The following is a 24,571-nucleotide window of genomic DNA, read 5'->3' as shown; positions in this document are numbered from 1 at the left end:
CATTATCCAATTTGTAAACAGACTCATATCACTTACCTTAAGGGATTTAATAAGTTCCTAGTTGAACTATTTGCTTTGTAAGAACATCAAATACATCTAAGTATTGCTTTAATGTCGTTTTCTTATTTCAGAGTTTTCTGGTTCTTACTGTATGCATTTTGAACAAAATATAGTCCTGAAGAAAGATGAAAACTGCGACAAATTTATATAAATTGATTTCAAAAACAATAGTAATTTTCTTTTCTTAAAGTTGGATTTTAAACTATAAACAGGATAAGTCAAAAAAAAAAGTATGATTTGCGGCGCCTTGTGCAAAATTTTACTTTTTTGTGAAACTCTTCTGTGTGGTGTTTTTTCAATATTTTTTGAAATGAAACTTTTTTTGATACTCCAATGGCCCAAAAAAAATCTGCGAACCTTTATTCTCTCAAAATTAAAAGTTCAGAAAAGCAAAAATTTTCAATTTTTCCGTAAAAATTAGACCAGAACAGAAAATTGCGTATTTTCTTAATACAATTCTGTGATTCAATCTTTTTAAAACTTTAAATTTCGATAGAAATAATTTCTTTAAAATTTAAAATTTTCAAAAAATATTGAAAAAACACTATTCAGGAGAATTGCACAAAAAAGGTACAATTTAGCACCAGGCTTCGCAAAACACATTTTTTTGACTCACCCTGTATTATTTCTTGAGCCAAGGTGCGCTGTAGTTTAATAGCGTGTGTATAGAAATAAAAACGGATTGAGTTTCAGTGTGAAGGGCCCTATTTGTTATTCTCTGAATTGGTTTTAGTGGTGGCCCTGAAAAGGGCTTTTAAACGATGATATATTATATTTCTAAAGCTAAGGTGCGCTGTAGTTTAATAGCGTGTGTATAGAAATAAAACTCTGTATTTCTATATATAGTTGTAATCTCTGTTTGTATGTCCGATCATAACTCATGAACCCCTTGACAGATTAGTCTCAAATTTTGACTGTGGCCAAACAAAATTTTGTCCATGGACAAATTCCTATACACGAAATGATAATTTTCAGGCTAATTCAAGCAACCATTTCATTTCGTTTATGGGAGTTTGTCCATGAACCATGGGAGATCAGGATTTGTGACATTCTGCAGAGGGGGCTGATTCACCCCTGAAAATCATATTTTTACATCTCCAGGGGGGCTTAGCCCCAATAGCCCCCTCCCGCTTACGCCTCCGCCCATAGATTTATTTCTTTATACTCTATACGCCCTTGCATTGCAGTCTAATATGTATCTACTTTAGGGTCCTTGCACTGCCTCGCCCCCCCCCCCCCCCCCCCCCCCCCCCCCCCCTCTGAAATGAGCGGGATATTAAAAATTGGCGGGAAATTCAACTGGGAATTCCTGGCTTTCCCTAAACAGACGCCGGCTTGTGCACCTGTCCTTATGGTTAATGGGCACATTGAGGGGGTGCGGGGGGCTGTTGGCTCCCCTTCAGATATATCCATTATTATTTAAATCTTTATTGCAGTCTATGCAATATTAAAAAAATACAAAATTTAATCACAATTGTTTTGCATAGGGCATCATTTATATATATAAAAATCGTAAATGGTTGGTTTGGATGAAGTAACACATTTTTAGCGTGATTTTAATCTAAAGTAAATTCACCAATAAGCGACATGGGAACAATTTCAGCAGTTTACATAAGAAAAAAATTCAGAATCTGCCAGATACTTTTCCATTTGTTTTGCGGAAAGATAAAAATCATTTGATGTATCCATAAAGGAAATCGATTGCAAAAGAGACATTTTTGATAAAAGACTTTTCAGATATTTCTCGGAGATAGATCAGATATATATCTGATTAGAGATTTGACAACTGGGAAGCGGGTTAGGCTAGTCCGGATACACTTGTTCATCATTATCATTCATATATTATTAACCAGTATAGTTAAAGTAAGGCGTATATAGCCTTTACCATAAGCAATTAGGTGGCATTGGTTTAATATGAGATTAAATGAAGGAATGGGGGCAATATGGAATTTGATCTATAAATATTTTGATAAAAAAATATTTTTATCTATCAATGAAATCTGGTCTATAAAAGAATTCATGTGTGAAGTCTGATCTGATTTTAAAAGGCAGAAGATAAAAAAATGTCGAAAATTTTGGGAATTTGATCATACACTTGATATTCGAATAGTTTTCAAGTAATCATCTCTGCCTTGAACCCTACTCATCTCTAACCTGAATCCTACTCATCTCTGCCTTGAACCCTACTCATCTTTACCATGAATCCTACTCATCTCTGCCTTGAACGCTACTCATCTCTAACCTGAATCCTACTCATCTCTGCCTTGAACCCTACTCATCTTTACCATGAATCCTACTCATCTCTGCCTTGAACGCTNTTTTCCACTCATTTCTGGGATTTACAAACTCAATCTAATAAAGGCTTCATTACATACCTTTCAGCTTTCACCTTGTTTTATATCCTTCATTATAGTCATTCATTTTACATTAACTACAAAGATCTGTAAAAAAACTGAATTTATTTAATTTTAACTAAACTTTTTGGCAAACATGGACAAAAAAGGCAGTAATATAAAAAATAATTGTTTTACTCTAAGAGGAAAAAGATTCTCTAGGACAGAAACAAGGGTTCGATTTGTTTTATATTTATTGCACAATAAAATCTTAAAGCTAGACATAAAAAAATCAGCATGTCCAGAGTCTAAGCTGGCTCAAACAAACATATAATGTGTAGCAATATTGAGTTTACACCATAAACCTCTCATTCCAATCAAATAAGGTTCGGTCGCTTGAGCCTTAAGTAACCTTTTTTTTGAGAGAAGTCTTTTTGTCATCGTTTCTGAAATATGACGGAAAACTGGAAATATCCGCGAAAACTCTTCAAACGGGTATTTTTTACACGATTCAGAGCACAAATCAATACTTCTGAATGCCTAGGTAACATTATGCCTAGTTCATTATGCCTAGATAACATAATGCCTAGAGAACACAATGCCTAGATTCATGAATGCCTGGATAACAGTATGCCTAGATAACATAAGAGTGCATTGAATGCCTAGACAATGTATTTCAAAAAAAAATAAAAATATTAAAGAGAGAAAAAAAAAAAACATACAATCCGGTAACATTTTTACAAAAATCCGCAAACAACTTTCTGAAAATGTGAAACTAGATGCAAGAGAAAGATTAAAGTTTGTTGTTGATGCTTTTGACGGCATGCCAAGAGCAGATTATATTTCTACTTTGGCCCATGATAGGCAAAAATTTGACCAATAAAATATGTAATAAATCATGTAAACATATTAGTATCATTTATTTATTGCTTGACAATGTCTATAGGCATTCAATTCAGTCTGATGTTATCTAGGCATTGGGTGACTAGGCATTATGATGATCTAGGCATAATGTTTTCTAGGCATTCAGAAATATAGGCATAATGTTATATAGGCATTCATGAATCGAGACATGGTGTTATCTAGGCATAATGTTATCTAGGCATTACGAACTAGGCGTTCATGAATCTAGGCATGAGTGAACTAGGCATTCGGGAACTAGGCATAATGTTACTGAGCCATTTTGTGTAAACAAACTATAAAGTATACGTTTCCCCCCAAAATAGTTCACTTTAACAAAGACAACATTCTAAATATATTGATTTATTCAAGGATAAATATCTGAACGGGAAAAGTAATTATAAATTATGAACCGCGCTTAAAAATAATTAAATGCAATTTTGTTTGCATTTAAAAAAAATTGTAAAACTCAGGCCCTTTTTTCAAGATGGGGGGAGATGGGGAGGTTGATATCTAAAGCTTTTGATTTGAAACAAATGGAGTGGAGGAAAAGATATTGTACAATAATGATTCGAAAATTAAAAATTGGATTCTTTTTTCTTCTTCACACCCAACATTTTTGAATATGGAAGTTGCGTGCATGCTTTGAAAGTGTTTACCATAACTCTGGTTCCTATGAAGAAATTTATATCGACAAGCTATTTTTCGACAAAACTGAAATTTTATACTTCAATCTTTAATTTATGAAAGAATTACCATAAATGTTTTTTCATTGCATCAATTATTTAAAAATACCAAAAAAATAGTAAAAATGTATAAAATCAAAATAAAACATGAAAGTTTCATTTTTCCCAAAACCCCCAAAATCAAATTTTGGAAAAATACCTTAGCATTGAAATATTTTGAATCTTAATGACCGAAACTGACTAGGGTCAACCCAGACAGAAATATTTTCAACAAGATGTGGAACTAACATCTACTTTATCAGCTCTAATAGGTTTGGTCCAGCAGCAACATTAAATTTGAAATTGGAATATGCAATATGCGTGATGAGTACAAAAAAATTTCATTTGACCGTATGGCTGTATTTCATCTATAAGTTTTAATCTAGCGGAAAAAGAATGAATACAAAAAAAAAACTCTAAGGTAAGTTTATAAGTATGCAAAAAATAATTTAGAATTCTATCCTTTCCGTATTTGCACAAAGCTTACAAGTCTTTGTTATAACAAGAAACACTTAATACCAGGGAATACCAAGGAATATAAAGGAATACGAGTAATATCACGGAATAGCATGGATACCAAGGATAACCAAGGAATACCAAGGAATACCAAGGAATACCAAGGAATATCAAGGAATATAAAGGAATACAATGGAATATCAAGGACAACCAAGGAATATCAAGGAATATCAAGGAATACCATGGAATACCAAGGAATACCATGGAATACCAAGGAATACCATGGAATACCAAGGAATACCATGGAATACCAAGGATAACCAAGGAATATCAAGGAATATCAAGGAATACCATGGAATACCAAGGAATACCATGGAATACCAAGGAAAACCATGGAATACCAAGGAATACCAAGGAATGCCAAGGAATGCCATGCAAGACCGATGAATAACATGGATTACCAAGGAATACGTACCAAGTAATATCAATGAATACTAAGGAATACCAAGGAATACCAAAGAATACCAAGGAATATAAAGGAATACGCGTAATATCAAGGAATGCCATGGAATACCAAGGAATACCATGGATTACCAAGGAATACCATGGAATACCAAGGAATACCATGGATTACCAAGGAATACCATGGAATACCAAGGAATACGTACCAAGTAATACCAATGAATACTAAGGAATACCAAAGAATACCAAAGAATACCAAGGAATACCAAGGAATATAAAGGAATACGCGTGATAACAAGAAATACCATGGAATACCAAGGAATAACATGGATTACCAAGGAATACCAAGGAATATCATGGATTACCAAGGAAAACCAAGGAATACCAAGGAATACCATGGAATACCAAGGAAAACCAAGAAATACCAAGGAATACCAAGGAATACCAAGGAATACCATGGAATACCAAGGATAAGAAAGGAATACCAAGGAATACCAGGGAATACCAAGGAATTCCAAGGAATACCAAGGAATACCAAGGAATACCAAGGAATACCAAGGAATACCAAGGAATACCAAGGAATACCATGGAATACCAAGGATAATCAAGGAATACCAAGGAATACCAAGGAATACCAAGGAATACCAAGGATAATCAAGGAATACCAGGGAATACCAGGGAATACCAAGGAATACCAGGGAATACCAAGGATAATCAAGGAATACCAAGGAATACCAAGGAATACCAAGGATTACCAAGGAATACCAAGGAATACCAAGGAATACCAAGGATTTTTCAAACTAAGTTAAGAACATTTCCCGAGTTCCCCAAACTAAAGGGGTTCATGAGTTATGATCTGATATACAAACAGACAAACTAACCAGATGACTACTCAATTAACTCTCATATATGTACTTATATAAATAATGACACCAGTTTTCTATCACCTTTACAATTTCATTCGTAAATCTTGAATTTCTGGTTTGCGAAGAATTAAGAAAATAAATTATTATTAATGTTTTGAGATGACAGATCACAAATTATTTAATACTGAGACTGAACAAATATTAAACGTTTGTTAATTTTAGTTGGTGCTTTTTTACCCAAACAAAAGACAAAAAAGGGTTTTAATTAAATTTATTAAAATACATCATATATATTTAAGAATTTAGAGGAACGCGTTCTGTCACCTCCTGTGGCTGTATCTGTCTGAATTCTGTGCTGGGAACCTTCAAAATAGTGTTTTTCCCTTCTCACTTTAACCCACTTTTAAGCCCCCGCCCGAATAATTATTCTTCATTATTTTTATCAAAATTCAAACATAATCGTCCCAAAATTAGGTTTGAACAATCATTTTTCAATCTTTTGTTTATTAATGATTAAAAAAGTCTATTTAAAGCCAAAACTTGAATAAAAATATCGTGATTTTTGGAAAAACAAATGATTTACTCATTGAGATAAGCCATATCTTCATAACTTATTAATCTTTTTTGAAAGTTTAGAAAACATTTTTTCAATTCAGCAATAAAGATTTTTGGTTTCTGTTGACTAATCAGGTAAAAATAGCATTTTTGAAAGCATAGGAAACACAAATTGCAGTTTGAGAGCGGTTTCATATAATCCCGGTTATGTTTGAACCGCTCTCTATTCGGTTCTCTTCCAGGGTTCATATATCCCGGAGAAACTCACCGCATTATCAATTGTATTTGAACCTACACTCCACTCACTAGAAACATGTCTGACGCTGCTGCCGCCGCCCCCGCCCCCGCCGTCAAGGCCCCTAAGGTGAAGAAGGCCACTAAGCCTAAGGCCCCTGCTGCTCATCCTAAGTATTCTGTCATGATTGCTGCTGCTGTGAAAGCTCTGAAGGATAGAACTGGATCATCTCGTCAGGCGATCTTGAAGTATATCTGTGCTAACTACAAGGTTGATGCTACCAAGGCTGGAGTACATCTCCGTATGGCTCTGAAGAGAGGAGTTGCTGCTGGTAATCTTAAGATGGCCAAAGCTTCTGGAAAGGGAGCTGGTTGCTACAAAATTGGAGAGAAGGCTGAGAAGCCAAAGAAGGTCGCCAAGAAGCCCGCTGCAAAGAAGGCTGCTAAGAAGCCCGCCGCCAAGAAGGCAGCAAAGAAACCTGCTGCCAAGAAGCCCGCAGCAAAGAAGCCTGCTGCTAAGAAGCCTGCTGCTAAAAAGCCTGCCGCTAAGAAGCCTGCTGCAAAGAAGCCCGCTGCTAAGAAACCAGCAGCAAAGAAGCCCGCCGCCAAGAAAGCTGCTGCCAAGAAGTAAATCTTTGACCAAGTAGAAAAGCTAATGTACCTGATTTTAGTACACACTCTTCATGAACATAATCTGTATATAGAACTTATATAACTGGTGGTTAAATGCTGTTTTGTAGAAAAATATTAAAACTCTAGAAAAAAATAATAAAAGCTAAAAATTAAACTTGAAATTTATCTGAATTATTTGGTTACATTTATATTTACATAACATATTCGTAGATTAATTAAATTAACAGACAAGATTCTAGATATCTTCTCAAGATTTAGATGAAACTTCTCGGCAATAACCCTGAAGAGTGCGTGGATTCACCAGACAGAGAAACTCTGGACTTCAATGAACGATTTATCCAATTCTTGAGATGACGATATCTAGTGTCCCATCTGTTAATTTAATTAATCTGGATATATCAAAGCTTAGATGTTAGGAAGTTCAATATTAAAGGGACTTCAAGTTCCTAACTTAAAAAAAAAAAAAATTTCTATGTTACCCCGGCATATCCACTGAGCCTATTTGGTCAGCTCTATGGCTTTAATACAAGTATATAGGTATGAGCGAAGAGATTTACTATATAGCCATAAAGATTGATATATAAGATATATAAAGATTAATAGATATGTTTAACCCTATTCCTGCTGGGGGGGGGTCAATTTGACCCCCCCTGTAGTTTTTTTTACATAACTCAAAAAGTATTGGTCTGAGGCTGTTGAAATTTTCTGACTTTTCTTACATACCCAAAGCCCTCCCTTTAGGCCTAAAACCGGGCTTTAATACTAACTGCCTGAGTCCTCAGGCACACTGCCTGAATGACTGCTTTTGCCTGTAACAAACTAAATCTTTGTTTTGACCCACTTTCACTTGTCAGATTTTGATAAAATTTAGCTTTTTGGAAAGCCTATGACATAAGGAAACGGATTGCACAAGTTTTGCGAAAAAAGATTGCTAATTTTTTTGCAAACAACCTGTCAAAGGAAATTTGCACATTTTTAGTTTTTCTTGATTAAAAATCAGGTTATTTAAAATTTTGCAAAAATTTTTGCATATTTGAAATGGCATGGTCAAGGGCTTTTCAAAAATGTATAATTTGTCATTTTTTGGACAAATTTTTTTTGCAAACATTTTTACTATAAAACTGGATTTTGCGATAAAAAATTCAATTTTCGCAAATTTGCAAATTTTTTTGCAGATTCTAAAAGTAGAGCACAAGAGCTTTCTAATGATGTATCATTTGTCATATTTGGACATAAAACATGGGATTTAGAGGGGGGGGTCAAATTGGCCCCCCCCCCAGCGTATCCTGGTTTTCAAGTACCCCAGCAGGGATAGGGTTAATAAATAAGTTTTTAAATTATTTAACTTTTAAGACGGACTATTTGATTTTTACTCAATGTCTTTCTGACACTATTCATCTTAAATTAAAACAATACCGCAAAATATATATATTTATATGTTTTTATTTTGTTTTTACACAGTTAATCACTACGTTTATTTTCTTAAATCCTGGTACCCGTGGCCGTAGCTGAACACTTAAAACATATCTTTTACCATTTCATGTAATGCACCAAATTTATAGGTACAAAAGATGAGACACTAAAGAAATGATAATTTCAAGGTTCAATCCTCTGCCCCGAATGTTAGCTTTAAAAGCCCTATATTTAATGATTTGAAGGAAAGAAAGAAACCAGTTCATAATCTCAGGAACTCGTGAATATATAAAGAAACCAACAGTCAGGCGCGCAACTAGACATTGTTTTCGGGGGGGGGGGCAAGATGGAAATTATTTTGCCCCCCCCTCTTAACATTTATGGGGGGGGGGGCAAGAAAAGTGAGTGTTTTACTTAAACAATAAAAAAACTAACGTTACCAACTGCATATTCAAAAAGTCAACACACCTAATATGAAATAAAAAAGAAATCTATTCTGGCTAATATAAATCATAATATTAATTAATTTACAATTTACATATATATATATATTCATTATTCATCCATAAATCAAATACGTACATTGTACTCAGACACTAACAAGAAATGCCTTTCATTAAAAAATCAAGGTTATTGTGAAACATATTTTTCTATCAGGCTAGGGGGGGCCTTGCACCCCTCCTCCCCCCTCTAGTTGTGCGCCTATGGATTACGTGCAATCGTCTCTGAAGGCTCATTCTTTGTGAATAACTGCCCCTGTATGTGAGAAGTAATATATGGGCAATGATAAGACATCACGACAAAATGCTGATCCTAAATTTGTTTCCAACATTTCAAACTGAATTCTGTAAAAGTTTGCTTTCATTCGACCAAGCAAAATTTGTATCCGAAGAAAAAAAGGGGGGGGGAACAATGCATTTTTCTCAGGGGCTAAAGTTTTTCATGTGGCAGAAAAAGCAAAGAATAAACGATGTGTTATGGAGGACGTCGCGCCGGTCTCCAATAACACAAGGAATCTTTCTTGAGTATATATTTTACTTATAAGGATAACAATAGAACTGGAAAATTGTCGTATGTCGGACGAAATCACATTATTACTTGAGAGAATGCCGCGTAGGATTCTCAAGCTCTCTTCTTTGTTCTCGGCCTTTGTGTAAGGAGGCCGCCAGGTCTCGTCTTCCACAGTACCCCCCCCCCCCCAGCGTAGAGGCCGGAGGTTGACCAAAGGATAAGCGTCTAGTCTCCTATTATCACTGGAGTAAGTTTAAAAATCACTTTTTTCCTCCTAGGAAATATTACATGTGGAGGCTGAGGCTGGAGTCTTCCTTGGTCTTCCTCGAGGACAAGCTGGAACAGGAGGAGGAGGATCTGGTGGAACCCTACGAGGAGGACGTCCACGACAAGGTGGTTCGGCTGGTTTCTCTTCATCAGAGGTAATGGCTGGTTTCAAACTCTGCACAGAAACTACCTCTACTCGATTACCAACCTGGAGACGGAAGGTTCTCTGGGATCGAGTGAGAACTTTATAAGGTCCTTCATACAGAGGAGATAGAGGGGGAACATGTCCATCTCTGCGAACCAAAACCATGGGATGTTGTCAGGGATATTGGAACCTGCTGAGGAAGCTCTGGAACTTCGGGAGTGTTGTGACGAGCAGGCACTGGACGAAAACCTGACATTGAGTTTTTAAGATCCTCGTAGAACTGCTTTGAAGGAGGATCCTGACTCTGTAAGAACTGATGAGGGAGGACCAGATCTGAACCATAAACAGCCTCCGCAGCAGATGAGGCTGAATCCTCTCTCGAGCAGAACGGAGACCCAAAAGAACCCAAGGTAAATGATTGTACCAATCAGCAGCTGCCAGCCGAGCTCGTAGAGAATTTTTAAGCTGTCTGCGGAATCTTTCAACCATCCCATTGGCTTGTGGATGAAAAGCTGTGGTTTTTCTGTGGACGATACCCAGCAAGGAACAGACGGCTGACCACAGGGAGGAGGTGAATTGAGCTCCTCTGTCACTCGTGATAATTGCTGGAACTCCGAACCGTGCAATCCAACCGTGGAACAAGGTAGAGGCACACTCTGTTGCTGAAATACCCTGGAGAGGGTATGCTTCCGGCCAGCGAGTAGATCTGTCCACACAGGTCAACAGGTACGTGAAACCTTGAGAAGGTGGTAGAGGACCAACTAAATCCATGTGAATATGTGAAAACCTTCGAAACAGAACAAGGATTTTCTCCGGTCGGAGCTGAACATGACGGAGAATTTTTCCACGCTGGCAGGGAATGCATGCACGACACCAATCTCTCACATCGTTGGCTAGTCCACCCCAGACAAATCTTGATAATATTAATCTCCTAGAGGCTCTTGTCCCTGGATGAGATAAGCTGTGCAGAGCGGAGAATATCTTGAAACGCTGAGAAGAAGGTACTAGAGGATGGAGAACCTGCGTTCTAGCATCACAGAGTAAAGAACCATTTTTAACAGGTACAGAGACGAGGCGGAGAGAGGGAGATCTCTGTAGACGGAGAATCTCTGGACAAGAGCGTTGGTCTGATGCTAGCTCTTCAAAATTAATACCTTTGGCGGAGGTTGGAAAGGGAGAGGGTAGAGAAGAGGAGGTGTCACCTCTGACACCTCCCACACCTGACCACCAGGGGGATGGGCAAAAGGCGGATGACAAGGCGAAGGAGGAGATGGATGGGAAAGATTATCTGGAGTATGGCGAATATCACTGGTAAACTCTGATATATAAGATAACTGGCGTTGTTGGCGTGCTGACCAGGGCGGAAACCAGGGGGAGATGATCTGTAATGATGTGGAACTTTCTTCCTTCCAATTCGAAACGGAAATGACGTAGGGGCGAGAAAAACCCCCAATAACTCCCTGTCAAAGGCGGAATATCTTTGCTGGGTGGCAGAGAGTTTGGCGGAGAAGAAGGCTAGAGGTCTCCAATTGGATTTCTCGCGCTGCTGCAGGACTGCTCCAACGTGTGAGGCGGAAGCATCTGTTACAAGGGAAACTTCAGCGGACAGAGAAGGGTGAGTCAATGGAACGGCGGAGGAAAGGGTGGACTTGGCTTTCTCAAAGGATTCCTGATGAGTTTCTGACCAGTTTAATGATTTAGGGTTTCCAGCCAGGGCATCTGTGAGCGGACGGAGAATCTTTGCAATACCAGAAAGAAACCTCCTGTAGAAATTGACCATGCCAAGGAATCTTTGCAAGGAACGGACATCTTGAGGACGAGGCAGCTGAAGTAGTGATTCAACATGACGGCGGAGCGCAACAATTCCTGTGGCTGTAATCTTGTGACCGAGATAATCAATTTCTGGAAGAGCAAAACTGCATTTCTCGAGGTTGATGACCAGGCCATTCTGTACTAGGAGTTCCAGGACAACTCGGAGATGTTTCAGGTGAAGACCTCGAACACGGCTCGCCACAAGAATGTCATCAAGGTAAATAAAAACAAAAGGTAAACCTTTAAAGATCCGGTCCATGAGACGTTGAAAGGTCTGTGCAGCATTCTTCAGGCCAAAGGGCATGGACAGGAACTCGAATAAACCAAAAGGCGTAACAATGGTGGTTTTACAAATGTCTTCACTATTCATGGGGACTTGATGAAAACCTTTCACTAAGTCCAGTTTTGAAAAAACTGTACAATGTTTTAAATTGTTTGTGAAATCACGAATATTTGGCAAAGGATAACAATCAGGCTTTGTCACGTTGTTCAAATGGCGATAATCGCCTCAAGGACGCCAAGAACCATCTGGTTTAGGAACCATGTGTAGTGGAGAGGCCCAGGGACTGTCAGAACGTCGTATAATTCCCGCCTCTTCCATCTTACGGAACTCAGCTTTTGCAGACTCCAACTTTGCTTGATCCAATCGGCGGGCACGGGCAAACAGCGGTTGACCTTCAATCTCTATGACGTGCTCCACCTTGTGAGCAGGAAGTTGACCAGGTTGACGAGGTTCCCAAGCAGCAGGGAATTCCTTCAGAAGGGAGGAAACATCAGGAGCAAGTTTGAAAACTGAAGCAACGGCGGGATCAGCGGTTGACATGACTGGAGAGGATAGAGGCTTCATAGATGCACGTTCCAGAACCTGTTGTTTAGAAGCATCCACTAGAAGGTCGAATTCAGCCAGAAAATCAGCCCCCAGTATAGGACGATCAACATCTGCTAGTAGAAATGAGAACTGAAAACGGCGGTTAACAAATTGGAGCGGGATAGTTCTAAAACCCCAAGCTTTGGTAGGACGACCATCAGCCATCAGTAAACGAGGACCTGTGGGAGCAGCTGATGAATGATGTGGAAAAACTTAGTGTGATGCACCTGTGTCGACCAAAAAGTTGCGATTGGAGAGGATATCCTGGAGGTAGATGAGAAAACCGCCGACGGGAAGACTGTTTAATTCCTCCTTCTCCCGTCGGCTCTGGAGTTTCCCTGGAAACTGCATGGAGGACGGCAGTTATTCACAGAGTTTCCAAACCATTTGTGAAAATAGCATTCACCTGCACCAGCTGGACCTGGAGTCTGGCTTCGGCGGACAGGAGAACCATCAGAACGCTCCCTCCCTCGAGCACGAGAAGGAGACGTAGAAGCTGCAGCTAGGAGAGGATCAACTGCTTGTGCTCTACGAGCATCCCATAACTTATCTGCGTGTAATGCCATCTCGCTTGGATTCTTGAAATCCTTGGCCACCAGGTGGTCTCTCATCTCTACAGGTAACCTCTCAAGAAACAGACCAAGGAACAGGCTACCTGGTACTTCATCTTCAGGGAGTAAGGCCAGCATGGCGTCCATCAAAGCTGTGGGGCGGCGGTCACCTAACGCAGGATGGTGAATAACTTTGGACACCCTCTGCCAGCGAGACAAGGTGTAAGAGGCTACCAGCTTCTCCTTCAGATCCTCGTAGGGCGTAGAGGACGTAGCAGACGAACTAAGAATCAGGCCACATACGGACACCATGATGTTCTGCAGGAGTTTTTGCAAAACATGATCAAATTTTGTTCTCGATTGCGTAATCTGAGCATTACGGAATGCAGACTCGGCATGAATGAACCAGAGATCAGGATCGTCGGACCAGAAATCTGGAAGCTTGACGGCTACCTTTGTAATGTAGTGAGCAGCAGGGGCTGAAAGATTTCCGTCGTCCTCACTCATGTTGATAGGAATCACTCGTTCTCCCTCGTGTTGACAGAATTCACTCGTTCTCCCTCGTGTTGATAGAATTCACTCGTTCTCCCTCGTGTTGATAGAATTCGGAAACACCGTATATATGTTCAAGGTCGGGGTCACCAATATGGAGGACGTTGCGTCGGTCTCCAATAACACAAGGAATCTTCCTTGAGTATATATTTTACTTATAAGGATAACAATAGAACTGGAAAATATGTCGGACGAAATCACATTATTACTTGAGAGAATGCAGCGTAGGATTCTCAACTCTCTTCTTTGTTCTCGGCCTATGTGTAAGGAGGCCGCCAGGTCTCGTCTTCCACAGTGTGACGTTTGTTTATACTGTTCATATATATAAAGAGCTAAGAATAGTTGCATAAATAAAATACAGGGTGTCCCAATAAACACAGGAATTAAATGACGACTTCTATATATTCTTTGTTCCAAGCAGAATTATTTCGTAAATATATGTTTGTAGTATCACAGTAAGACATTAAACACCGAAAACTAGAAGTCTCGGGCTCTCGGGATTTACAAAATGCGGTCTACCATTTTTTCACCTTCAAAATTGACGGAGATATTAGGAAATTTGTCCAGATTCCAGTTAATTATAACGATAAATTACTACTTAACCGGGAGTTTTCATGAGGATAATTAAATTGAGGGGAAAACCACTTAGCCTTGGGCCTCCTCNTGAAATGACCAAGGCTACTTTTAATCACGTTCAGATAATCATCAATAACAGCTGCAAAATTTACTGGCCCATCGTTAGGAACTAGGAACTTGGTTTCCTTCTTGTCTGAGCGCTGTTTCATCCAGTATGTTCTATGAAGTTCATCCAGGTTTTCTGGCACTAAAAAAGAGATTATTGACACAAGGAGCTCACCAATTTGATTTATATCAATTTTAAGACAATTCTTTTTCAATTTAGTTCTTACCTTTTTTCTATAATCCGGCTTTAAAAGCTCAAGAGCAGATTTGAGAAAAATGATGGATGACATGTTAATGGTACGGAAGCTCTTTCTTGAATGCGAAGTTTCTGAATTTCTATACGAATTTTGTGAAGTTTTCACAAAAATGTTGCGAAGTTTTCACAAAAATATTGAGAAATTTAGAAACCCAATTACTATTTTTAGAAATCATTAAATTTGCTTATTAAATAGTCTTCCATATATGCATTAGTAAGAAATAAGAGAACTAAAATCATAATTGATAGTTTTATTGATTTCATTATTATTTTATCCCCCACGGTTGGTTATTTCGTTGAACAGGAGATTAAAAATCAAATAAACTGTTCAAATGTTTAACACCTCCGCCGATTTTAAAGATACAAAGAAGGTAGACCACATTTTAGAAAGCTCATTAGACGTTCCACCTTTTTATTGATGCACTTTATGTCATTTATCAATTAACGGAAATCAAAGACGGTATTCAAGTCATCTCTGAATTCCCATGCTTATTGGGACACCCTGTAAATAAATAAATGCATCGACTATAAAGCGTCTCAACTTCTTATCCTTAGATTTTAGCTCACTTACTCGTATATACTTTTATAGTCCTAGAGGCAAGCACATTCTTCAGCTGTAAACACTTGCCTTTTTTATTAAGAAGTAATTGACAAAATTCACATAAATTTGTTCGTTTGAAACTTATCACTGTGTAATCAGTTTGTTTCCGTAAGAGAAAGGCTTCTACATTTTTTTACGAATTCGAAAACCACGGACACAAACTTCACAGTTAGTTGCAATATGAGAAAACCACGGACACAAACTTTTAGTTGCAATATGAGAAAACCACTGACACAAACTTTTAGTTGCAATATAAGAAAACCACGGACACAAACTTCAGTTAGTTGCAATATGAGAAAACCACGGACACAAACTTTCAGTTGCAATATGAGAAAACCACGGACACAAACTTTCAGTTGCAATATGAGAAAACCACGGACACAAACTTTTAGTTGCAATATGAGAAAACCACGGACACAAACTTTTAGTTGCAATATGAGAAAAAATTAGGTTTTCGCTGCCTTTAAAGTTTTTGAATTTGAATTTGCTTTTATTTTACCTTTTTCTAAAATTGCGAGAAAGGAATTAAATCTTTGCCACTGACTCTGATTTTGTTCTCCTTATATCTGTGCAACTCATTGTTGTAATTCTTAGATATTTATAACTATGAATTCTGATGGTTCGAATATCTTTGTCCGAATAAAACAACATTAATGACAATACCAACAACAATGTTAATAATAAAACACAAAATTAGATATTAGTTTTTATTAGCTATCTTCAGGAGTGTGTATAATGATTGTAATTATAGGATGAAAAAATATATGTACAATATGGATATTACATGGGACATTACAAAAAGTGACAATTTATCCATTCTTTTACACTTTTCTAAAACAATTTTTCACGTGCACATGTGTTAGCGTTGTGCGATTAACACAAAATAAAAACAAACAAATGAACCTGAGGGGGGAACTTCAGATGACTAAAAATTCTGTTCACAGAAATTAACCTAGTAACTGAGAAGAAAAAAAAACCTATCCATCCACCCATTAGTGACGAGACCATTAACTATTAGTGAAGTTGTTTTAGAAGGATCTTGTCAAAACAAAACTTGATTGCACTCATGAAAATATGATATTCAATTAAATTTTTGATTTTTTTTTGTACAGGGTGACCTGTAAAACATGAAAATTTAAAAAACTTTGCCAATTCATAATTATTTAATTTTTTTCAAAACTTTACTTTTCATGTTTTAGTTATTTAGATCTTTAAAAGAAGATTCCAAAAATATCTTTAAATTTTTTCTAGCAAAAAAATGACAATTTTATAGATTCAAAACTAAATTACAGGGTGTTATTTTGGTTTTTTCCTAATTCAAAATCTTGTTTTATGGGGTTTTTTAAAATTGAAAATTTAATAAAAAACCCAATTTTGAAGTTAAGTCAAATATAAAATATGTTTTGAAAACAGGAAATCCTAAGGAAAGCGCAGGAAAAGACAAGACAACATTTAGTTTAAGAAAAAAGGCACTTAAAAAACCCTCACCCGGTCAAAAATGACCTTCTCGTCACTAATGGGTTAAGATTTTTTAAAAATAAGAAAAAAATATTTGAAATCGATAAAAGTATCCATAAAAGTTTCAATAATTGTCTTGTTCTTTGATTCGAAATAGAAAGAAAATAATCTAAGATCATATTGGGGGTTGAATTGCCTCTGAAAAACATTGTTTTCACTTCACTTTGTAGCCCCCCCCCTCCACGTATACACATCTGAAACTATTGTTCAAAATTTGTCAAGTTTTAACATTTGGTGAGCAGGGTTAATAACAGCCATTAGGATTCTGGGTTCAGGAACACAAGGAATAAAAATGCAATGTTTTCTTCATGATCAAATTAAACAACAAGTGTATATTACATAGGTAAACTGGAAATCTACGCGTGGCCGAGTAGTATCTAGAAGTGGGTCGATCAGTGAGTAAAAATTAAAGAATCCCAAACTGTTTTGAACTATGGCACTAAAATCTGCAAAATGTTGATCACTCTTCTAAAGGGAAAGTGTATTTAAAATTACACTATTCTTTAGGCAATATTTATTATTTATTATTTATGTCTATTTTAAGCCCGGTACATGTTTGTAAAAAATAATGTATAATGTATATTGTAAACAACTAAGGCCTCTTTTACCCAAAAATGTTGGTCCTTTGCACGCAGAGAAATAGGCAATGTAAATAATTAATAGAAAAGTAAATCTTGAAAGTGATAAAATTGTTTTAACGACTAGGATATGTTAAAAGATATAAATTTGAAAACAAAATTATGAAAACTATAAGACAGCATGGTCTGGTAAAAATGTAACAATTTTCTTTTTGAGAAAAACGATTTTAACGACGGAATCAAATTAGAAAATATGAATATGAATTTGATAGAAGTTTTAAAAATATGAAGAATTGAGTAGCATTCATATACCATGGACTAGGTGTGGATTGACTGCGATAAAAAATGGATTAACAAACATTGATAAAGATTTAATCAGATTAATTGAAGAAACCGTCATTGAAATTGATTGGATTAATGAAGGACTGAATTGGATTGGATGTTGGACTGTAATGGATTTATGAAGGACTGAAATGGATTGGATGAAGGACTGGAATGGATTTGATGAAGAACTGGAATGGATTGGATGAAGAACTGGAATTCTAAATTCTAAGATCTCGAAATAATTTTCTACAGAACAGCTCCCGCATACCTAGATAGTTTATAAAAGTTAATCAAATAACATCAAGGGTTGGGAGAAATCTATAAAATACTAGGCTATCAGGGAGCTTCGCGCTCATCTTTTACTTATACTTTTAATAGATCTTTCAGCATTTTCTCTTCGATAAAACAAAAATAATGGTTCAATCCTTATAGCGGAATAGTGGTATGGCCCTAACTCTCTAATTCAACCATTAGATCACGTGATCTATCTATCTATCCTAGGCCCCAATAAACAATATCCATACATATATGAAGTAATAAACCACGAAAACCTATTACAGACAATCACACATTTAGTTCACATTAAACTGCTCTACAATCACAATCTGCTCATTTTAAATATATCGTGGGTTAGGTTAGGTTGAGGTTATATCTGGGCCGAGCGCTGCAGCTAGGATGAGTTGGGGGACCGAGCGCTGCGACTATTAAACATTTAGTTGTTAAAGTTTGCTTAAAGGGACAGTAAAGGAAAAATGATAGGGGGTATAGGCTGAAAGCTAATCACTTTAGCTCTTGATCGCGACCCATGAAAGTCATATCTGATGTTCCTGCCTCAAGAAATTGATATAAAACTGTGTCAAATATATACGAAAATAAATATATATACAATTTTGTATAAAAGTAGTAGGTTTAAACAGATCATATTCAGCAAATAAGCAACCAATCTGAAAACGATGACATCCCAGAGAAAGCTAATTGTAAATTAGGTTTACTTTTATATTTGTTATTTCTATTTTCAATAGATTTCATTCATGATATTATTTTTACGTCCGTATTACTTGACCAGAAATTCCACCAATGGCAGTGTAGTAAAGTGGTCACGTGATACAGGCGGAGACACGTGACCAGTATACTGCTCTGCCATTGGTGATAGTTCTGGTCACGTGATTTAAGTTTAAGATTTTCAAAATTTTACATATATGAATTTTCGTATAATTTAACACAGTTTTATATCAGTTTCTTGAGACAGGGACATCAGATAAAACTTTCATGGGTCGCGATTAAGAGCTAAAGTGATTAGCTTTCAGCCTATACCCCCTTTAATTTTTCCTTTACTGTCCCTTTAAGTTTTCAGAACTCTCAAGACCATTACTTCAGGATTAGACTTTGTTTCCCATTTATAATCTGCCCCTGTTTTCTACATAGGTGGTAAGGACTAGAAGTCTTCTTCAGGAGTTGCGGAGGTTTCGTGATTTTTTTTAATCCCCCGAGGTTCCGGGCCAAAATTTGAGTTAGGGCCTTACCACAACCCCTACGGTCGAAATTACCTTGTACACTATACAGTATAAAAGAATAAAAAAAAAGTTCGCGGATTTTCAAATAGTTTTTCACGCATTTTTAAATTGAATACACACAAACAGTAAATCAAAGTTTATAAATATATAAAATGTAATTATATACCCTCATATGCACTTCTTAAGATATGGAATAAACTGCCACTTGATTTAAAAAGAAGTGCCTCGTTAGGTATCTTTAGAAAAAGTTTATTTAAAATGTTATCTCACGCCAACATCTGAAAGTGCAATAAACCCTTTTTCTTTCAAAAAATGAATATAGTAAGAACTTTGTAGATTTTTGTACATGCTTAATCTTATACTGTTAAACATACTAAACTTAAAACTGAAAATTCAAGTATTTTGTTATGCTGCACCTCGGTCTCTCTAAATTTAACTAGTAATCCCTGACTTATTGTAAACTTTCAAAACCTAGTAATATTTATCATATTGTAAACGTTTTAATATTAATTAGGTGGGAATAATACCCAAACCAGCAAATAGCTAATCTCCACCTAATAGCTATAATACATACATATAGCAAACAATATAAAAATAGTCGCAGATTTTTTGCCTTTAACATTATAACTTGTATGATTTTTAGCAATAAACTATATCTTATCTTATCTTATCTTACCTGGAGGATAATCACTAGGATGAACTAGACTAAGCTGCTTCGAGTTAAGTTTCTCGAATGCCCGTCTGTACTCCCTAAACAAATAACAAATAAATGGATACAAAAATAATAATTGAAATTTCCCGCTACCGCTATAACCGTAAAATGACAAGTGTATAACAATCTTAGTAAACTTGCTCTACACCTAGGGTTTACGCGAAATAACTATATTTTGCACAAATTTTTTTGTTGCGATTTTTTGCGCAAGAAGCACGCTAAGTTTCGCGCGTTTTTGCGTATTTTGCGCAAAACCTGAAGTATTGCGCAAAACGTAGATATTTACACAAAATATATTATCTAATAGACCAAAATTGAGAGTTTCAGTCAAGTTTCAGCACAGAATCAAACAACTAAAGGTTTATTCAAAAATGTAAATACCCCTATTTTTCGTAAAATTTCATTCTCAATTTAGTAAATTTTTCGAAAAAAGTAAAAGATACGAATTTCTATTTTTCATAACACTAAATTCATAATACTAAATTCTCAGTTCAACTACCATACATTGCCGGGCCGGTTACTCCCTTTTTTGTGTGAGATCGTGCACATTTTGATTTTCAGTGTGCCATCAATCATCAGGTTGCAAAATAAAGTTTCAGGCAAGAAATCAGTTTCCTTTTTATGCATTGAAATTAAAAGTCAAAAAGTGCAATCTCATAGAAAACTAATGCATACAGTTTACACTTTTAATCAACCTTTTAATGAGAATGTGTTCCGCAAAATTGAGCAAAATAGAATAACGCAAAAGCGGAATAGCGCAATTTTGCGCGAAATGAAGTTTGCGAATGATTGCGCAAAATGCTATTTTTTCGCTCAAAAACGAAGCGCTACGAAAGCAAAAATGTTCGCTTTCTTTCGCAAAAATTACCCAAAAGTTTTGCGAATGGAAACCCTATCTACACTCACACTACACTATGATGGAATATTGTGATATAAAAAATAATAAAAATAAAAGGTTAACCGTCATTCCGTATAAACCAGGTTAAGCGGCCCCTAAAAAAAAAACATTATTTACCTGTCAAAGGCAGTGAGATCAATATTATCTTGGCCGAGGGCGACCAGCGTCACAAAAAGCATTTGTCGATAAATCGACACAATCTCTGTCCCTTCCTCAGTCGACTGACAAGTTAATGTTCCACTTTTAGTCGGTGTATCGACATTAACAGCACTTCCATCGTCACTACCGCTGACGACGCGTCCAAATTTCCGTTTTCTGTCTGCCAGGATCGCCTTGAAGGGGTCGAGAAGGTTGTTCTCCTTCACCCCAGAGATGATGCTCTGCATCAAGGGGTGCAGGCTCAACGGGTTCGTCTAATCAATTATTTATGTAAATTTTTTAACTATTTTGGTTCACAGTGCTATAAAGCACGGGACAAAATATAATCTGAAAAGGCGAGAACCATCCAGATGCAGAGAAGGTACGAGTTCAAGAACTTTTCATAACTCGTGCATAAATAGAAGTGTTATGAATAATTTTATGAAAAATTAATGATTGTGTAATTGAAGCAATGGTTATAAAACCTATTTCCAAGAGTGTTGAATTTATTTGGAATGTATTGTATACTTTTTTTGAAAATAGTTGAAAACCCGTGAACTCCAAGGCAAGGCAAGGCCAGTAGAGAATTTTGTACTCAGAATTCACCAAATTCTGAAATACACAATGAACTCAGTTTCGGTGGGTGAACGGGTGTATTAAACGTGTTTGTAAACAAAGGCAACCAAAAAATTGAACCCAGGGTTAAAGTCTTAGACGAAGCCTAGAGTTTTAGTTACAGCACAGTTGCAAGTATAAAATGAAATGTCTGGTGAGGTAAAATTACGTATTATTTAATATTTATCAAAAACATGTCGAAACTGTAAAGTATTGTTCCAACATTAGCCTAATTAGAGATTGAGTGTAACCAGGCAGCTGAACTAGTTTTTGCACACCGAAACCGACTCCATTGTGTATAACAGAATTCGTATTTGTATAGTATAAAACTTTTTTATTGACCCACCCATGGACAAACCTTAGTATGCCATAAGAAGTACAAAGTGTTCACGACTCACCTGACAATTTCTTTGTCTCCAAAGTACATGAAGAGGAATCTCCTTGTTGTACAAAGCGACATTATCCCACTTAGTCACAATCTAAAGTACAATGTGTATTATAAATAATAATATTAATAAAAATTACAGTCAATCCTTATCCTTGAGATTAACCTTGAACTCCAGGCTGTTTAAGTTCTAATGGCATAGTCCAACAACACTATCTTAAGGACTAAGTAATAGGTAACAAAATTGAAGAATAATGAAATGGCATGGTCCTAACAACACTATCTTAGGGACTAGGTAATAGGTAACAAAATTGAAGAATAATGAAATGGCATAGTCCTAACAACACTACCTTAGGGACTAATAGGTAACAAAATTGAAGAATAATAAAATGGCATGGTTCTAACAACACTGCCTTGGGGACTAATAGGTAACAAAATTGAAGAATAATGAAATGGCATGGTCCTAATAACACTATCAAGAGACTAATAGGTAACAAAATTGAAGAATAATGAGTAGTTGAAAAGAACAAAATCAGAATTTTTCTTCCTAACTTTCTCATCGTTCATTAATTAAATTCAAGTTGATTTTTCATAAGGTTTTTTAATGAAAAGAAAAAGCAATTAAATTAATGATATAAAAGCTAATTTAGTGCAGAATCATTAAACAAAACAAATCTAATATAAAAGAATATGTGTGGGTGTAGGACGTCCCAAGTCTGATTTTAATATTATATCAGTGAAAACATAATGCCATATTGATCATACAAACATTACTTCATGAGCACTCAATCTTCAGTATTTATGATTTGAATTATTAACGATAATTTGCGGAATGTAAGATATGTTTAATTTCAAATAAAATCCTTAACAGCAATATGCAATTATGCAATATAGGCAAATAATGTATTTCTATGTAAATAATAATGTACATACCTTGACAAGATTTGGTTCGGGCGTATCCCAGGACGGATGTATAGGCGTAGTGTTTAGACTAGGTGTGTCTAGAAGTAGGTCAGGTAGGTGGGAGGGTGTGGCGATCCTATGGAAGAAGTAAAGAAGGTTCCAGAACAGGATTGGATGCAGATCTGGACACGCAGGATCTATCAGGGCAACATCACCCTCCTAACAATTTGACAAAGTAAAAAATTCTGAGATTGAATTTAATGAATTTGAGCCGCGTCTCTAATCCGCCAAAAACCGGTTTCAATTGAGCGCCGGCTTAAATTGAAACATTGTATACAACTTTCAGTGGAACCAAATATATAAATTTGGCAACTCTATTCATAAGTTTTAAAGCTGATCAAGAACTTTTTTATTTTTTTATTTTTACTTTTCGTAAACATGTGCTAGAAATGAATGTGTAAGATCATTTTTTCCATGAAAAAAAGTTAAACAAAAAATAACAACTTTTACCTTGTGTAAGACGGATTCAAGCTCTTTACGTAGCACCAGGGGAGAAATATACGGTATACTGATGGGGAAATTTATCTAAAATATACGAAATACAGATGGTGAAATTGATCTGAAATAAACGATATACTGATATGGGGAAATTGATCTGAAGTAAACTATATACTGAGGGCAAAATTAATCTGAAATATACCGTATACTGATGGGGAAATAAATCTGAAAGGTATACAGGTTTATTTAAAATATACGGTATAAAGATGGGGAAATAAATCTGAGAGGTATACAGGTTTATTTAAAATATACGGTATAAAGATGGGTAAATAAATCTGAAGGGTATACAGGTTTATTTAAAATATACGGTATACTGATGGGTAAATAAATCTGAAGGGTATACAGGTTTATTTAAAATATACGGTATAAAGATGGAGAAATAAATCTGAGAGGTATACAGGTTTATTTAAAATATATGGTGAAATAAATCTGAGAGGTATACAGGTTTATTTAAAATAAATGGTGAAATAAATCTGGGAGGTATACAGGTATATTTAAAATATGCGGTATAATGAAGAGGAAATAAATCTGAGAGGTATACAGGTTTATTTAAAATATAAGGTATAAAGATGGGGAAATAAATCTGAAAGGTATACAGGTTTATTTAAATATACGGTATAAAGATGGTGAAATAAATCTGAAATATACAGTATACAGATGAGGAAACTAAAATATACGGAATACAGATGGGGAAACTAAAATATACGGAATACAGATGGGGAAATTTATCTGAAATATACGTTATATACACTGTATCCAGATTCAGGTTATTTCTTAAAATTTTACTTAATTACTTACAGGGTGGCCAAAACTTTTTTGAACAAATCCGTACAAAAATACGTACATTTTCAGAAGAAATCCGTACAATCCGTACAATTTTCGAAAAAAAATCCGTACAATCCGTACAATTTTTTTTTTAAAAATCCGTACAATCCGTACATTTTTTTAAACCAATCCGTACATTTTTTTAAAGATCCGTACATTTTTTTTAAAAATCTGTACAATCAGCACAATTTTCGAAAAAAATCCCATTTTTGAAAAAAAAAA

The 24,571-nt window shown here is 36.0% G+C and overlaps 3 protein-coding genes and 1 long non-coding RNA gene across 4 annotated transcripts in view; 1 reads left to right on the top strand and 3 right to left on the bottom strand.

Annotated features, from left to right (window-relative positions):
- The first annotated feature begins 6,623 nt into the window (after positions 1–6,623).
- LOC111711374 (histone H1-delta) lies at positions 6,624–7,385 on the top strand. The gene has a single exon (XM_023485715.1). It carries the CDS (start codon positions 6,671–6,673, stop codon positions 7,220–7,222), a length of 552 nt encoding a protein of 183 aa, XP_023341483.1. The 5' UTR covers positions 6,624–6,670; the 3' UTR covers positions 7,223–7,385.
- A 5,657-nt stretch (positions 7,386–13,042) lies between these two features.
- On the bottom strand, positions 13,043–13,798 carry LOC111711373 (uncharacterized). The gene has a single exon (XM_023485714.1). The coding sequence runs from the start codon at positions 13,796–13,798 to the stop codon at positions 13,043–13,045; it is 756 nt and encodes a 251-aa protein (XP_023341482.1).
- A 2,276-nt stretch (positions 13,799–16,074) lies between these two features.
- Positions 16,075–17,093, bottom strand: LOC111711369 (uncharacterized). Its single transcript, XR_002767235.1, has 2 exons — positions 16,885–17,093; positions 16,075–16,358 (listed from the first exon to the last, which is right to left on the bottom strand). It is a non-coding gene; the product is annotated as an uncharacterized LOC111711369 (long non-coding RNA).
- A 165-nt stretch (positions 17,094–17,258) lies between these two features.
- LOC111711372 (DENN domain-containing protein 4C) overlaps positions 17,259–24,571 on the bottom strand; it is a 34,911-nt gene continuing 27,598 nt past the window's right edge. The window contains exons 38-43 of the mRNA XM_023485713.1: positions 23,477–23,551; positions 22,997–23,185; positions 22,077–22,157; positions 21,043–21,338; positions 19,992–20,065; positions 17,259–18,069 (exon numbers count right to left, since the gene is read on the bottom strand). Of these exons, the coding sequence (XP_023341481.1) occupies positions 18,020–18,069; positions 19,992–20,065; positions 21,043–21,338; positions 22,077–22,157; positions 22,997–23,185; positions 23,477–23,551 (765 nt within the window). The 3' untranslated portion in view covers positions 17,259–18,019. The remainder of the gene's footprint in view (positions 18,070–19,991; positions 20,066–21,042; positions 21,339–22,076; positions 22,158–22,996; positions 23,186–23,476; positions 23,552–24,571) is intronic.

The sequence above is a fragment of the Eurytemora carolleeae genome, unplaced genomic scaffold (assembly GCF_000591075.1).
Source record: "Eurytemora carolleeae unplaced genomic scaffold, Eaff_2.0 scaffold1097, whole genome shotgun sequence".
NCBI lineage: Eukaryota > Metazoa > Arthropoda > Copepoda > Calanoida > Temoridae > Eurytemora > Eurytemora carolleeae.
This window is presented reverse-complemented; position numbering and strand designations above follow the sequence as displayed.

Excerpts from the sequence above, each read along its gene's own strand:
- LOC111711373 (XM_023485714.1), bottom strand. The coding sequence starts at position 13,798 with ATGAGTGAGGACGACGGAAATCTTTCAGCCCCTGCTGCTCACTACATT.
- LOC111711374 (XM_023485715.1), top strand. The coding sequence starts at position 6,671 with ATGTCTGACGCTGCTGCCGCCGCCCCCGCCCCCGCCGTCAAGGCCCCT.